The sequence below is a fragment of the Canis lupus genome, chromosome 24 (assembly GCF_003254725.2).
Source record: "Canis lupus dingo isolate Sandy chromosome 24, ASM325472v2, whole genome shotgun sequence".
NCBI lineage: Eukaryota > Metazoa > Chordata > Mammalia > Carnivora > Canidae > Canis > Canis lupus.
In genome coordinates, this window is record NC_064266.1 from 27,437,698 (window position 1) to 27,450,359 (window position 12,662).

General features: G+C 48.7%; 1 protein-coding gene across 5 annotated transcripts in view; it reads left to right on the forward strand.

The window, feature by feature from the left end:
- DHX35 (DEAH-box helicase 35) overlaps nucleotides 1-8,020 on the forward strand; it is a 64,942-nt gene extending 56,922 nt beyond the window's left edge. Inside the window, exons 20-22 of one of the 5 annotated variants that reach the window (XR_004808962.2) lie at nucleotides 1,733-1,804; nucleotides 2,707-2,863; nucleotides 3,038-3,149. Coding sequence is in view for 4 of the 5 variants with exons in the window: in XM_049100791.1 (XP_048956748.1) it covers nucleotides 1,733-1,804; nucleotides 3,038-3,149; nucleotides 3,427-3,507 (265 nt within the window). In the remaining variant the exon portion in view is untranslated. The other 4 variants (XM_025470066.3, XM_049100790.1, XM_049100791.1 and 1 more) reach the window with 4 other exon arrangements.
- Nucleotides 8,021-12,662: the final 4,642 nt, after the last annotated feature.

Consider the following 12,662-nt stretch of genomic DNA (forward strand, 5'->3'; position numbering starts at 1 on the left):
GTTTACTACATAGCTTTCAGCATCATATCTTACTTGATGGACATGATTCTCAAATATTCAGCTCATCCCTATGTTGTAGAAGGATGATATAATTATAAGTCTGGAGGCTGGAAATATTTCCATTCTAATTACCAGAACAATAGAACTGGAAGAGACCTTTCTTGGAGAAACTACCCTGGCCTTCGGTAGTTCATTTTGTTTTTAGAGACCTGTGGGACTGAGGCCACTGCCTACCCGGTAGGTAGGTTGTGGCCACAATTGCTGTATTTGGATGTTGGCAAGTGTTTCTTCATGTGCTGCATGTGCCTCCTGCTACAGATCACAGCCCGTTTCTTCCAGTTCCACTTTCTGGACAGAAAATCACTGGTCACTAAAACCCTCCTAATAACCTCAGGACCTTGGCTCATTCTGGTCCACTTCACCTGAGCCTTTTAAACGTGCATCTGTTCTTTCATATGGGAGCAGTCCAAAGGCTTCCTCCCCAGCTTTTCTTTGCATTTTCTCCATATATTATTTTGTCATTAGCTTTTTCCCCTTAGAAAATACTATGTTCCTATTTTCTGAGGGGAAGTTGGCCACAGTGTTCCCTGTCCTGGATGCTGGGCTTTGTGAAGGAGTCCAGAGTTTCACTGAGCTTTCTTGTTCGCCTTTTGGCAGCCAGGTCTCTTACATCTAATATCCTGGTAGCTCTTTGAACCTCAGTGTAGCATTTTACCTTTACCTCTAGTATGTTCTGTTTGTTACTCCAGGCCAAGTATTCTAGCTCCTCAGGGCCATGACAGTGTTGCCCATCCTGAGCTCCCCCTCTCAAATGTTTATGGCAACTCTGGAGAGGCCTGTGAGGGTCTGCAGTGAGTCCTGTAATTTTGTTGTCCTTTTGATTCCCCCACTTGCCTCAAGGGTATATTAGCAAGCAGTTTGTACTAGCATTAAGAAAATTCTTTCACTAGAGTCCTTAAAAAAATATGGGCTACATGACAGGCTTCATGGTCTGCCAGTCCCTTTGAGGCAAAAGCTCCGTGTCGATCCGCTCAGGCCACCTGGTAGCACAGCAGGACCCTGGCGTGCTGGTTTTATCACAGAGCAGGAGATGAGCTCACTCATGGTGCTCGAAGCACTTCCCTGACACACAGGTCCCTGGCATCCACAGGAACATCCCATACTCAGGGTTTGGGCAGCAACATCCTAATCTGTTTATTATGCTCTCTTGTGATCTGATCTTACTGATAGTTGTGTGTTCGGTAATGAGTTTTTGAATTAAATTGAATCACATCTGAGTTGAAATTTGAAATGTTATCTCAGAGACATGGATCGTCCAATACTGAGCTTTCTTTTCCCTGTTATTTTGTCTCCCCATAGCCTTTATCTTTACTATTTAACTTTGTTTAATAGAAAATTTTTACAGAAGTAACTGTATATATTATTTCTATCCCTGAGGAAACTGTTTTGAAAGAGAACGTATGGAAGATAAACATGAACATGAGTATGAGCAGAGCAGTAAATTTTTCATGTTTTTTCCTAAATGGCGACATTCTGTTTTTCTCCTCTTTTCTGGATGACTTGTTCTTGACTTTTGGGGTGGCAGTGGGTGAGGGGTCCACCAGCACACTAGAGAAGATGGAGAGAATAGTTCTTTTGAGTGAAGCGCTACCCGCATGCATTTTTGGATAATAGGAGACACATCTGTGGGAGAGTATTTTAGACTGACTTCAGATAAAATTCTGTTTGCAAGGACTATCCGTGACGATCATGAATTACATATCCACCCTGCCTCGGTCCTCTACGCAGAGAAGCCGCCTCGCTGGTAAGCCACGACCTGCTTCTGAGCAAGACTGAAGAACGGATAGAATAAAGACCTCTCCTGCCTGAATATGCAGAGTATTTGCTCCTCTATCATAAAAGTTAGGGCTGAGGGATCCCTGGGTGGCGCAGCGGTTTGGCGCCTGCCTTTGGCCCAGGGCGCGATCCTGGAGACCCGGGATCGAATCCCACGTCGGGCTACCGGTGCATGGAGCCTGCTTCTCCCTCTACCTGTGTCTTTGCCTCCCTCTCTCTCTCTGTAACTATCATAAAAAAAAAAAACAAAAAAAAAACTTTAAAGAGGAAAGCAGACCTTGGTTCTAGATCTTTTCCCAAGGGTTTGCTGACTTTGGGTTGACTAATTTGGGAGTTGCTTAATTTGGGAGACTTCTTTTTTCTGCTTCATTCTCAAGGATCCCTGAAGGGCAAAGAGAGCATGGCTGAACAGAGCCAGTCCTGAGGCAGCCCCATTACCTTAGGGTGGCAAAGGGAGCACTCTTCTCTTGCTTCTGTAGAGGCCCCCTCCCTTGCACTGACCTTCAGTAGCTGGTCATTTGTTGGCTTCAAGGAGCACATGGTGGCAGAGTGGCCGGGATGTGTATAGTTAGTTGTTAGGAAAGCCCTGAATCAGCACTTTAGATATCTCAGAAACGGGTATCTATCCAATACACAAACTCTAAAATCTGAGAATTTGAAATTATCTTCTTGTCTCTTTGGTGTCTTTTTACCTCAGCCTCAGGCAAGGCCCTCCTCCTTTTTTCCCATAAGTAGAGGTATAATTTATTTACAGTGAGAATATTGACAACTGAGTACACTTATGTAACCCACGTTCCAAATAAGATATATATTTCCATCTCTAAAAAGTTCCCTTGTGTCTCTTTACAGTTAATTTCCATCCCTTTTCAGAATCAGGCAAGCCAGCCTTTGCTTGTATTTCTACATTTTCTAATAAAGTCCGTGCTCTGTTGAGAGTTCCATACGTGCAGACTGAGAATCCAGAAAGGTCCTGCACTGCTAAAGGAGATGTTCTAGAAGTCCTGTCAGACTGGGTCTCCCCTCTAAGGTAACACACTCTTGGCTACCGCTCAGGTCGTGAGGCACAAGTGCATTTGTTCACTGTAGTCCCTGGCACACAGAGTAGGTACTGGGGAAAGGGGAAAGCTCACCAGCTCTGCTTGCTGTGGTTCTGGATTCTCACCATAAAGTATAGGAAATTCTTGTTTTCTCCTGGTTTCAGGGTTATCTACAATGAAGTTATACAGACCTCCAAGTATTACATGAGAGATGTGACTGCTATCGAATCCGCTTGGCTGTTGGAGCTGGCTCCACACTTCTATCAACAAGGAACGGTAGGAGTGAATAGAGACTATCTGTCAAACCACCTCTTAGCTGCTTCTTCATATTTTTAAGTACAGACCAATTCTCCAGTTTCAAGCCCTAAATTTATTGCCGCCAATAGTGTGTGGAGTGGAAAGGCCACTTCCATATCCCTACCCCATTCTGTGTGAAAGCACTATAGCATTTGCTCATAGTGAAGTGCATTTAGAAACAAATCTCCAACTTACAAGACAAAAAGAATGTATTTTTGGCTTTTCCTCTCTCCCTCTGCTTTTCTTTCTTCAAAAGAAATTATATCACACTTTGGACCATGTTCACAAGGAGTGGCACAAATATTCTCTGATGAAGATTGCCTCACAAAGAACATAAAGAGGTGTGCAAGCTTACACCCAGGGTGGTTTACACAGTAGTAGGTGGTGACGCTGAGCATTGGCATTCCTGTGTATACCCTTCTTCCATGGCAGGCTCATGGGCATGACCAGCAGGAGATGCAGTTTTGTTTTCTTTATTTTCACACACAAAAACTTGGTGTATTCATTGGAATGCCTGGGGAAGTCTATATATTCTTCTAACAAGATCTTTAATTGGTGCTTATATTTGGAAGGCTGGCAGGAAAACAGGTAAATCAGAGTTCAGAAGCTTCCATTGACTCATTCTGTTTGGTCTGCGTCATGTTTTTAATTGGAGTGTTCAGTGCAATCACATGTCATGCAATTATTGATATGGTTGGATTGAAGCCTGCCATCTTGCTGATTGTGTTCTGTAGTGTGAATTAGTTCTTTTTCTTTTTTTTTTTTTTTTTACTGCTTATCCTCTTTGTTGCCCATTGCCCGAAAACAGTTGCTTTAGATACTTTGTTCAGTTATATTACTCTTTACCCTAGAAAACAAAGTCCAGACCTTTACTTCATCAGGGCTGTAACCAGACTGCAATGTTTTCAACCCCAAATTTGGATTGATGGATGCATTTAAAAATTGGGAGATTCTACAGTAAATAAGGGTTTCAGATTTCTCTTAAAAGAAATGGTAAGTCTGCCAGTGCAAGGGGTGCCTGTTGGCTCAGTTAAGCGCCTGCCTTCAGCTCAGGTCGTGATCTCAGGGTCCTGGGCTCGAGTCCCGCATCGGGCTCCCTTCTCAGTGAGGAGTCTGCTTCTCCCTCTCTCTTTGCTCTTCATCTCTGCCTGTGCTCTCTCTCTTGTTTTGTTCTCTCTCAAATAAGTAAAATCTTTAAAAAAAGAAAGTCAGTCTGCCACACTGGGCCTGCATTACTGCTTGGCAGCAATCAGCAGGGGCTGAGGGACGGCTGCTGGCTGTGAATAATGCTGTCCGGGTGCCACAGCCGTGTTTCACTTGTTTGCTTCACTTGTTTGACTCCTGCAAACATTTGACATGTGGCCCTGTAAATGGAAGGCTCTTCTCATCCCTCCAGTGTCAGGGGAAATTGTCTTTTTAAAACCTTCTTAAAGTATATAATTGTATCCAATCAAATGAAAACTATTTCAAGCCTCTACAGTTCTTCACATATCCTCATACCAATACTTCAGTTAGATATGAGATCAGCCGCAGGCACCTATAAAAATTCAGAGTATGTTGTCTGTGCTGTGTTGAAGGGCTGGAAGGGCTGACAAGAACACAAGTGAGAATGTCTTTCCCCTCACAACCCCTTGAGTGGAAAACAGCAGACTTCAGAAGTCCAGACAAGTGAGGAGAACTGCCAGCCAGAAACTGAGGAGAATAATACAGTTGGGTAGTGCTGGTGGTTCAAGTCGGGGGATGCGAGCATGAGAGGGGGTTAACCCAAAGTTGTCGTGGATCCATTCAGACTCTCAGAGAACAGAAGCTGAGTCATTTTCCCTTCTCAGTTCAAAATCTTAGTTCAGGCCCACCAAGTTAGAGCAGATAGTCCCAGAAGTTCGAAGACAATGACAATCCCAGATTTCTGCATTAGTCTCTTCTCTCCAAATACCTGTCATCCAGCTTATTGACTTACTCAGATCACTGCATAAGATCAGAGTATTTTTAGAGATGCCTGGATCTTACAAGTCATCTGCTGTCACAGTTTCACTGTATAGGCGAGGGCCCCAAAACCCCTCAAGAACTGTGGCCCCTTACCTAAAACAATCCAAAGGTACTTCTGTTCACTTGTGCAGAGTGAATGGATTTCCCCAAGAGCTGTAGAAGTCTCCAGTGGCTGCCCATGCATGATAGATGGTCCTTTGTCAAACACATGCCCCTGCCTACTGGCCTCAGAAGGTCCCTGCCTCTGCTCCTGGCACCTTTGGTAGCTTTCCATTGCTGTTTGCAGAATGTCACTCACCCTGTACAGAGGCCTGAAATGGTCCAGAGTCGGCTGTGTTTACATTCAGCATTCTTCTCAGAAATGAGCACCAAAAATGGTCGTGTGCATGGGCATGATGACATCAGCCCCATTCCCAAGCTAGGGCCACGAGTGTCTAACATTAGTTGGAGGGGTCCTCTTGGGTAAAGTGTGGGGAGGAAGGAGATGACAAATTCAGCAAGACCCCAGCTAGAGGGAACAGGGTGACCTGCTCAGAGGTTCTCCTTCCAGGCCCAAAGTGTTGTGTCCTGATTCTCAGAGGTGTCCTTGGGATCTAGGAAAAACCCTCTTAACCAGGGCCTTTGCAGGAACTGTACTTGTCCTTTTTTCAGTATGCGTGGTTGGAAAGAGACTTCTTGCTGCTCTATGGGACTTGTGTCCCATTCACTCCGTCAGCAGTACAGGTACTTCATGGTGTGTTCTGTCTCTAATTCAGCCCACGTTCTTCTAGGGCCCGTGGTTCCCCACCAGCAGTGGCCTTGCTGTCTCAGCCCACGTGGGTGTGCAGGTGTTGGGCACTGAGCCTGTTGGGGACCGGCAGTCAGGCCGGGAGTTCCTCATGTGAAGATCCTACTGTGTGTTAGGGTGACATAGAGAGATCCTTGATTCAAAGCTTCTGTTCACATACTCTGCACTAAATGCGTGTTTTAGGATTTCTAGCACTTCCACCCTTCATCTTAGGACGTGAAGTGTAATGGTATCCCTAAATCCTATTACCTGGTGCCTGTGGTTATGATGTTATGCATCGTGTGCTGTTCATACTGTTAGGGAGCTCTGTTTTCTGAAAGGAAAATGTGGTACTGGGAGGACACCTCCTGGGTGTCTCTCCTGCACATGTGCTTGACAGGGGAGTCTGTGAGGGCAGCGCCCCGAGCACATGTACCTGCATGTGGAGATGTGTGCTGGGATGCTGGATCCCCTTGTCCCGATGGAGAGGCTACCTTTCCTTGACCATTCACAAGAAATTCATGGAAACGTGAGGTGATGTCCAGCCCAAGCCCCAGTCCCTTGAGCACAGGGTTTGGCTGTGGTGCTGTCCTGGGGCCTGGGGTGCAGGGAAAGTATGTCCCATTGCCACCTTCCCGCAGGGCCCTACGTGACCAGGGTTGGCTGTGGCGGGCTGGGGCCTGGGCTGCTGGACCTTACTGAAGGGCCATCGCTTTGGTTGGTCACTCTGGCTCTCTCCCACCACACTGCTTATTGAGGGGCACAGCATCTCCCCAGAGTGTGGGAACCAGAGAGCAGCGCTGGTTGGGTCATTTATGTGAGGGTTATGTTGAAGTCCAGTCTCTCTGCTGAGTGATCCCTAACTCTGATGGCTTCTCTTCTCTTGCAGCACCTGTCCCTCAAAGCCAAAAGGGCCAAGGTCCAGGACCAGTGAGCGGAGCTCGGCCACCACCGCAGGGGGCTTGGCGCCCTCTCCTCCATGCTGCGGGTCCCCGGCCCTGGGTGGTGAGCTGGCCTCGGCTCACGTGGAATCTTTGTGGCTCTGAAGTGGGCCATAGCCCGTTCATCAGCCCCTTCCTTCCTGCTCCCCTTGGCATCTGCATTCCTTGCTGGGATCCCGGGGGAGTTTGTGCATGGGCAGGCATCCTGCTGCGCTGCACCCAGGCGGAGCGGCTCACTCAGCACCCCCGCTGACCCAGCATGCCACTTCCAGCAGGCACACGGTTCTGGCCCAGCTTCATGGGGCACGTGGAGGATAGCCAGCCACTGCAGGCTGAAGCGCTGTGCAGGCTGGACGGGGCGGGGGGTGCCGGGCAGGCTCTGCTTTCCCTGGCGAGGCCACAGCTGCACTGACCAGTAAAGTCTGCTGCCGGCTGTGAACAGGCGCGTGTCTGAGGACGGATGAGACCAGGCTGCGGTTTCTGCCAGAATCACTGAGGGGCATGTGTGGCGGGCACAGGGGCTCCCAAACCAAGCAGCTTCTGTTTTCCCTCTGCACCGTGACCTTGTGTGTCTGTGGCAGGAGACTTTGCAAGGCTTGGTGACCGACAGGACTCGTGTGCACTGCTCTTTGTTAGCAAAGGGTTTCTGTCTCTTGCAGCGGGGCTTGGCTTTCTCTTCACATTGACACCACATCCTGATGCCATGAGCTGAGCACTAGTGAGTTCGCCAGCTCACACCCTGGCCAGAACCCTCTGTCACAGGAATTCACAACAGTTAGAGGCTCTAAGCTTCTGTAGCTCAGGAACATAACTTGTATATTTGTTTTTTTGTTTCTTTGTGTGGGTTCGGTGAGAACCTGGGGCGGCCCTCCCAGCAGGCTCTGGTTCTACTGTCGCCCCAGGGTGGCTTTGCTGGGATGATGTTTGCGTTTCAACACAGGACCGATGCAGGTTTTCCTCTTACTGTTTCAATGACTTTTATTTTAAAAACACGTAGCTTGAAATTTTATTTTTGTACTGATCTTAGTTTGGATGTGCCACTTTGGCACCAAACATGTATGTCATTTTTATTTCCATTTTGTAAACATGTAAATAATAGTGATAACTTGTTAATAATAGTAAACCTTTGTACCTCAAGTAAATGTGTTCCCTCCCTACTCGTGTTATTCGTGGTCTGTATTTTTGTTTTGTTTTGTTTTTATTTATTCATGAGGGACACAGAGAGAGAGAGACAGAGACACAGGCAGAGGGAGAAGCAGGCTCCATGCAGGGAGCCCGACATGGGACTCGATCCCGGGTCTCCAGGATCACACCCTGGGCCTACGGCAGGCACTAAACCGCTGAGCCATCTGGGCTGCCCTGTGGTCTATATTTTAAGATGGTCCAGTGGATTCTTCTGAGGGAGGCCTGGACTTGATGCCCCAGAGGTACAGTGGCTTTTGAGGTTCCGTGGACACAAGGAGCCTCATCAAGCAAGATCACTGCGACCATACGCCCTCTAGACTCATGAGAGTAAATGGTGGGAAACATCACCCACCATTTAAATAAAGTTTAAATAAAGTCCAAAAGCGGTGCTACTTTTTGCCAGTTTCTGATTGGGATCTTTCCATAGAAAAGTCAAACATTTATTTTTGTGAAGTCTGAATTTAGGACCATGGCTAATGGTGATAAGCTGCTGTAGGAGTGGGAGGAGGAAAGGCTTACAGGACCCGCACCCTCTGGGCTGAGACTGGAGATCCAAAGTGGGAGAGCAAACAAGTGGTGACGGGCGAAGGGGGTGTGCACAGACTGAAGGGAGCATGGGGTCACTGGCCGCCTCTGCCTGAGTGCCTGGCTCCAAGCCTCTGCCCCTGGAGCCTCCACCTCTTGCAGGGCAGCCATTCAGGGTGGAGAGGGGCCCTCACTGTGGGAGGCAGCAGCCACAGAGGCCCGGCCCGGCCGAAGGTCCCCTTCCCGCATCTACAAGCACGCAGCCTTGCTAGTCGGTCGTGCCCCCGCCGGCTTCAGAGAGCTGGGACCGCGGCCAGCACGGCCGGACTGCCAGGCAGCCCAGGACTGTCCCTGCTCCACGTAGCTCCACGCAAGCCAGTTTCCTCAGGCCCACATCAGGCTTTCAGGTGTTTTTGTTGACATTCCCAATAGCATTGCAGTGTCTTTGACACCAGGTGCTGAGGTGAGGGGGTGGAGGGGAGTTTGTGCTGGAAGCAGGGTGGAGGTGGTGGTGACCTGTAGGGCCGAGCTAGAGCTGCTCTGCTGGTAGCTCTTTCCTGGAGCCGTCTCCCCGAGGGTGGGCCGGTGCTGCTTGCTGACTTGGTCAGTCAGCAAACGCTTGGGCCCCGGGGCTGTGGGCTGGTGGCAAGTGACTGTGCTGGCAGACGAGAGCCACCCAGTGGGAGGCACCGTGGAGGCCAGGGTGGCGGAGGCCAGGGTGGCATCTAGAAGAGGCTTCCCCACAAGACCCTTTCCTGGTGAATATGGATTGTGCTCATATTCCACCCTGCAACGTCCCCACTGAATGTTTCACTTTGGCTGCGAACTTGGGATGCACGGGCCCCAGCTCTGCGCTCCAGCGTACGGCTGTCAGATGTCAGCATAGCCTGTGACCTTCCCCCTGGTGGGTCGGGTGCCGCCATTCAGTCTGGGGTCCCCTGGCCATCTAGTCCGTACTCAGCTGCGCTTTGCAGGACCCGGTGCCGACGGGCTGGTCAGTGACATCGTGGGGTCACGTGGCGGTGTTTTCCTGACTGCCCTTCCAACATGGGGAACATGCAGTAGTGCACGTTTCTGAAAGCTTAAGTTAGTCTGTAAAAGTCTTTCCCTTAGTCTTTTGCGTGTGTGCCAAATGTTTTTCTTTTGGAAAATGGTGGTGATAATTAGATGGTACTTTGGAAATGTTTTCCTTGGAAAAATAAAGTTCCAACAATCTTACATCAGCCTCCCCATTAAAAGATAATTCAAGACAAAAATGGAAACTGGTTGAAGAGATCCCCAAGGCCGGGGCCCCTCGGGTTATGGGCCACGCAGACCGTAGGCCTGCTGGCGACGTCGGCATCCAGCAGCGCAGCCCTAGGGGAGTGCCTCTGCCTTGCCAAGCTGCTGACTTTCTCGTGAACTTTGCAGCAGCTGGGAGACTACCTGTCTTTACATAATTGGAAAGATTCAAGTTAGCGGGTCTCAGCCTCCACATCCCTTACCTCACCTTCAGATAAGATCAGATATTTTCCACGCTCCAGTGACTCATCTGGATTTTTCCTTAGCCTTCCGACTCGTGCTGCAACAGGATGGTGGAACTCTGGATTCCCTGTCCATTTAATCTTGCTGTCATTGAACCTGGAAGTGGCCAATGCCAAGAGTACACAAGGAACTCCTACAAATCAACATTTCACATGCAGCTGGCCACTTTGGGTGAGCAGCTGGAGGGTGTGCATGACAGGGCTTGTCCCGGGTCCCCTGGATCATTGCTCCCTCTGGCAAACCAGCATGACGTTCCACTATCTGGTGAATCACAGAGCTGTTACCCTGTGCACTCCTGGGTGGTACCAAGCTTGTCCACACAGGCTGTCTCCTTGCTGGCAGAAGAGGTCCCAGTGCAGCCTTGGGGGCTGTGTGGCCTCGGCACCCCCTGGCTTCTACTGAAAGCAGTGAGCAGGCCGGGGAGGCCGGGGCGTTCACGAGGGAGTCGGTGTGGTGACCGGGGCCCAGTGGTGGTGCCCCAGAATCTCCAGAGCCGGGCAAAGGCCCAGCACAGCTGCCCCCAGGGCTTGTCTGCTGACCTTGGCTTGGACAGCGGCTCTGAATACAGAAGAGGTCCGGGCCAGGCTCCTCAGTGGCCCCAGACTCATGGGACAAACACATGATCTAAAAGTAGCTCAGGCTCCTGCCTCCTGCTGCCTCACCTCTGGGCTCCAAGGGCCCTGATGGCAGGATTGGCCAAGGACTTACCGATCGGCCTTCAGCGGGCTTATTTTAGCCTTTTCTTTCCTTCCCACTTCTTTCTGTTTTGAAGTACAGTGAGGTCTGCTTAGTATCTGCTGTTACTGCGTTTACTCTTATCTCTTACTGCTTTGTTTCCACTTGTGCATGTGTTTTGTCCTTTTAATCTTCACCTCTCTGACTTCTGCATCTTTTTCCCCTTTTTACCATGAAATTGGAAAAAGAATACAGACGTGTTGGAACTGCTTCATTTTTATACTCCTTTTTGTTTTTTTTTAAGAATTGTTTTTACCTTAACCTTGATTTTAGCTTCTTGATCTTTTTTATGCTTTGCTGATTTGTTTCTAGCTTTTATTTTGTACTTTTAGGTACAAAAAGAAACCTCAGTTAAGTTTTTGTTTTTGTTCTGTCAATATTTTCTTCCATTATTTTTCTCGTTTTAATATTATTAGTTTTAAACTCACCCAGACAATTTGCTTTCCATTTCATTTCCTCTCTGTTACCCACCTTCTTTTATATCTTAGTCTGTTTAATTTGTTTTCATGGTTGGCAAGAGGCCTAACTGTAGGTGTGAGAGCTGAGAGAAGATGTTTGCAGTGGTTGAAACCAGAAAAGGATGAACTGCCAAGAGTACACCAGGAACTTGTACAAATCAACAATAAAAAGACAACCCCAATAGAAAAATTGGGTAAAGGGATTGAGCAGTTTATAGAAGCAGACCCCAAAGTCTACCAAGCCTGTGAAGAGATGTTCAAACTCAATCATCAGAGGAACAAAAACTAAGCAAGTAGGTAGCTTTTTGTACCCCTCAGATTAGCAAAAAGTGCAAAGGTGGGTAATGCCGAGTGTCGGCAGAGATGCGGGGACCACATTGCAGTGTTGGTGTGGCCGTCGTGGAGAACCAGCAGGCACAGCTCATTAAGTGAAGTCTGTGCATGCCCCACAGTCCAGAAATTATACGTCTGGGTAAACGTTCCCAACACAGTGATTGCCCGGGTGCATAAGCAGGCATGTGTAAGGATGCTCACTGCAGGGTGAATGTGGTGGGAGGGGTGGTAGTGATGGAGGAGATTGGGGTGGGGTGGGGCCCGGGGGAGGGATGAGTCATGTTCCTCACCAGGAGAATGGGAGAATGTTCTGGGAAAAGTCAGTGGCAAGCACTGACTACAGGGTACTACAGAGCAGTTTCAAGCTGCAGACAACACACAAACATGGACCTTAACAATAGCTGAGTGAACAAAGCAAGAAATAGATGCGACAGCATCATTTACAGACACTAAAAATAACGTGCACAGGAAACAATACAATGTTTGCAAAAATGTACAGATGTGCATTAAAAGGGGAGGATTAACAAGCCCAAAAGGCTTGTTGGGGGAGGATAGATAGGAGTGAGGAATGAGGGTGAAAGAAAATTAACAAATGAGACAGGACAGGATGGAGGAAGGAGCCTCAGGTGTTCATCTTCCAGAGACCTGGATCTGAGGGCATTTATCCTCAGGTTTCAAGGTCTGAGGCAGGTTTACCTGTGGCCCAGATAGGCAGGGGTTATGTGAGGTTGGCCACACCTAAGTGTATTCCTAGTGAACCTGCTGTGGGACTCCGAGCTCCTGTCCGTGCAGGAGTCGCTTCTGTCCTGAATGGCGACGCTCTGACGAACCCCATGGAAGGTCCTGATGTTCACATTCCCCGTCACAGCGCGTTTGTACCGAGATATCCGTTCTCATTGTGATGACCTACTCTGCATGTCCCACGGTGGAACTGACTGGCAACGTGAAGACCAGCATCAGCAATAGGCCTTGTGTGACCACCAAGGGGTGAGAAGCATGTAGCCTCAGCCTCGTGGTCCCTTTTAGTATGAATGAATTT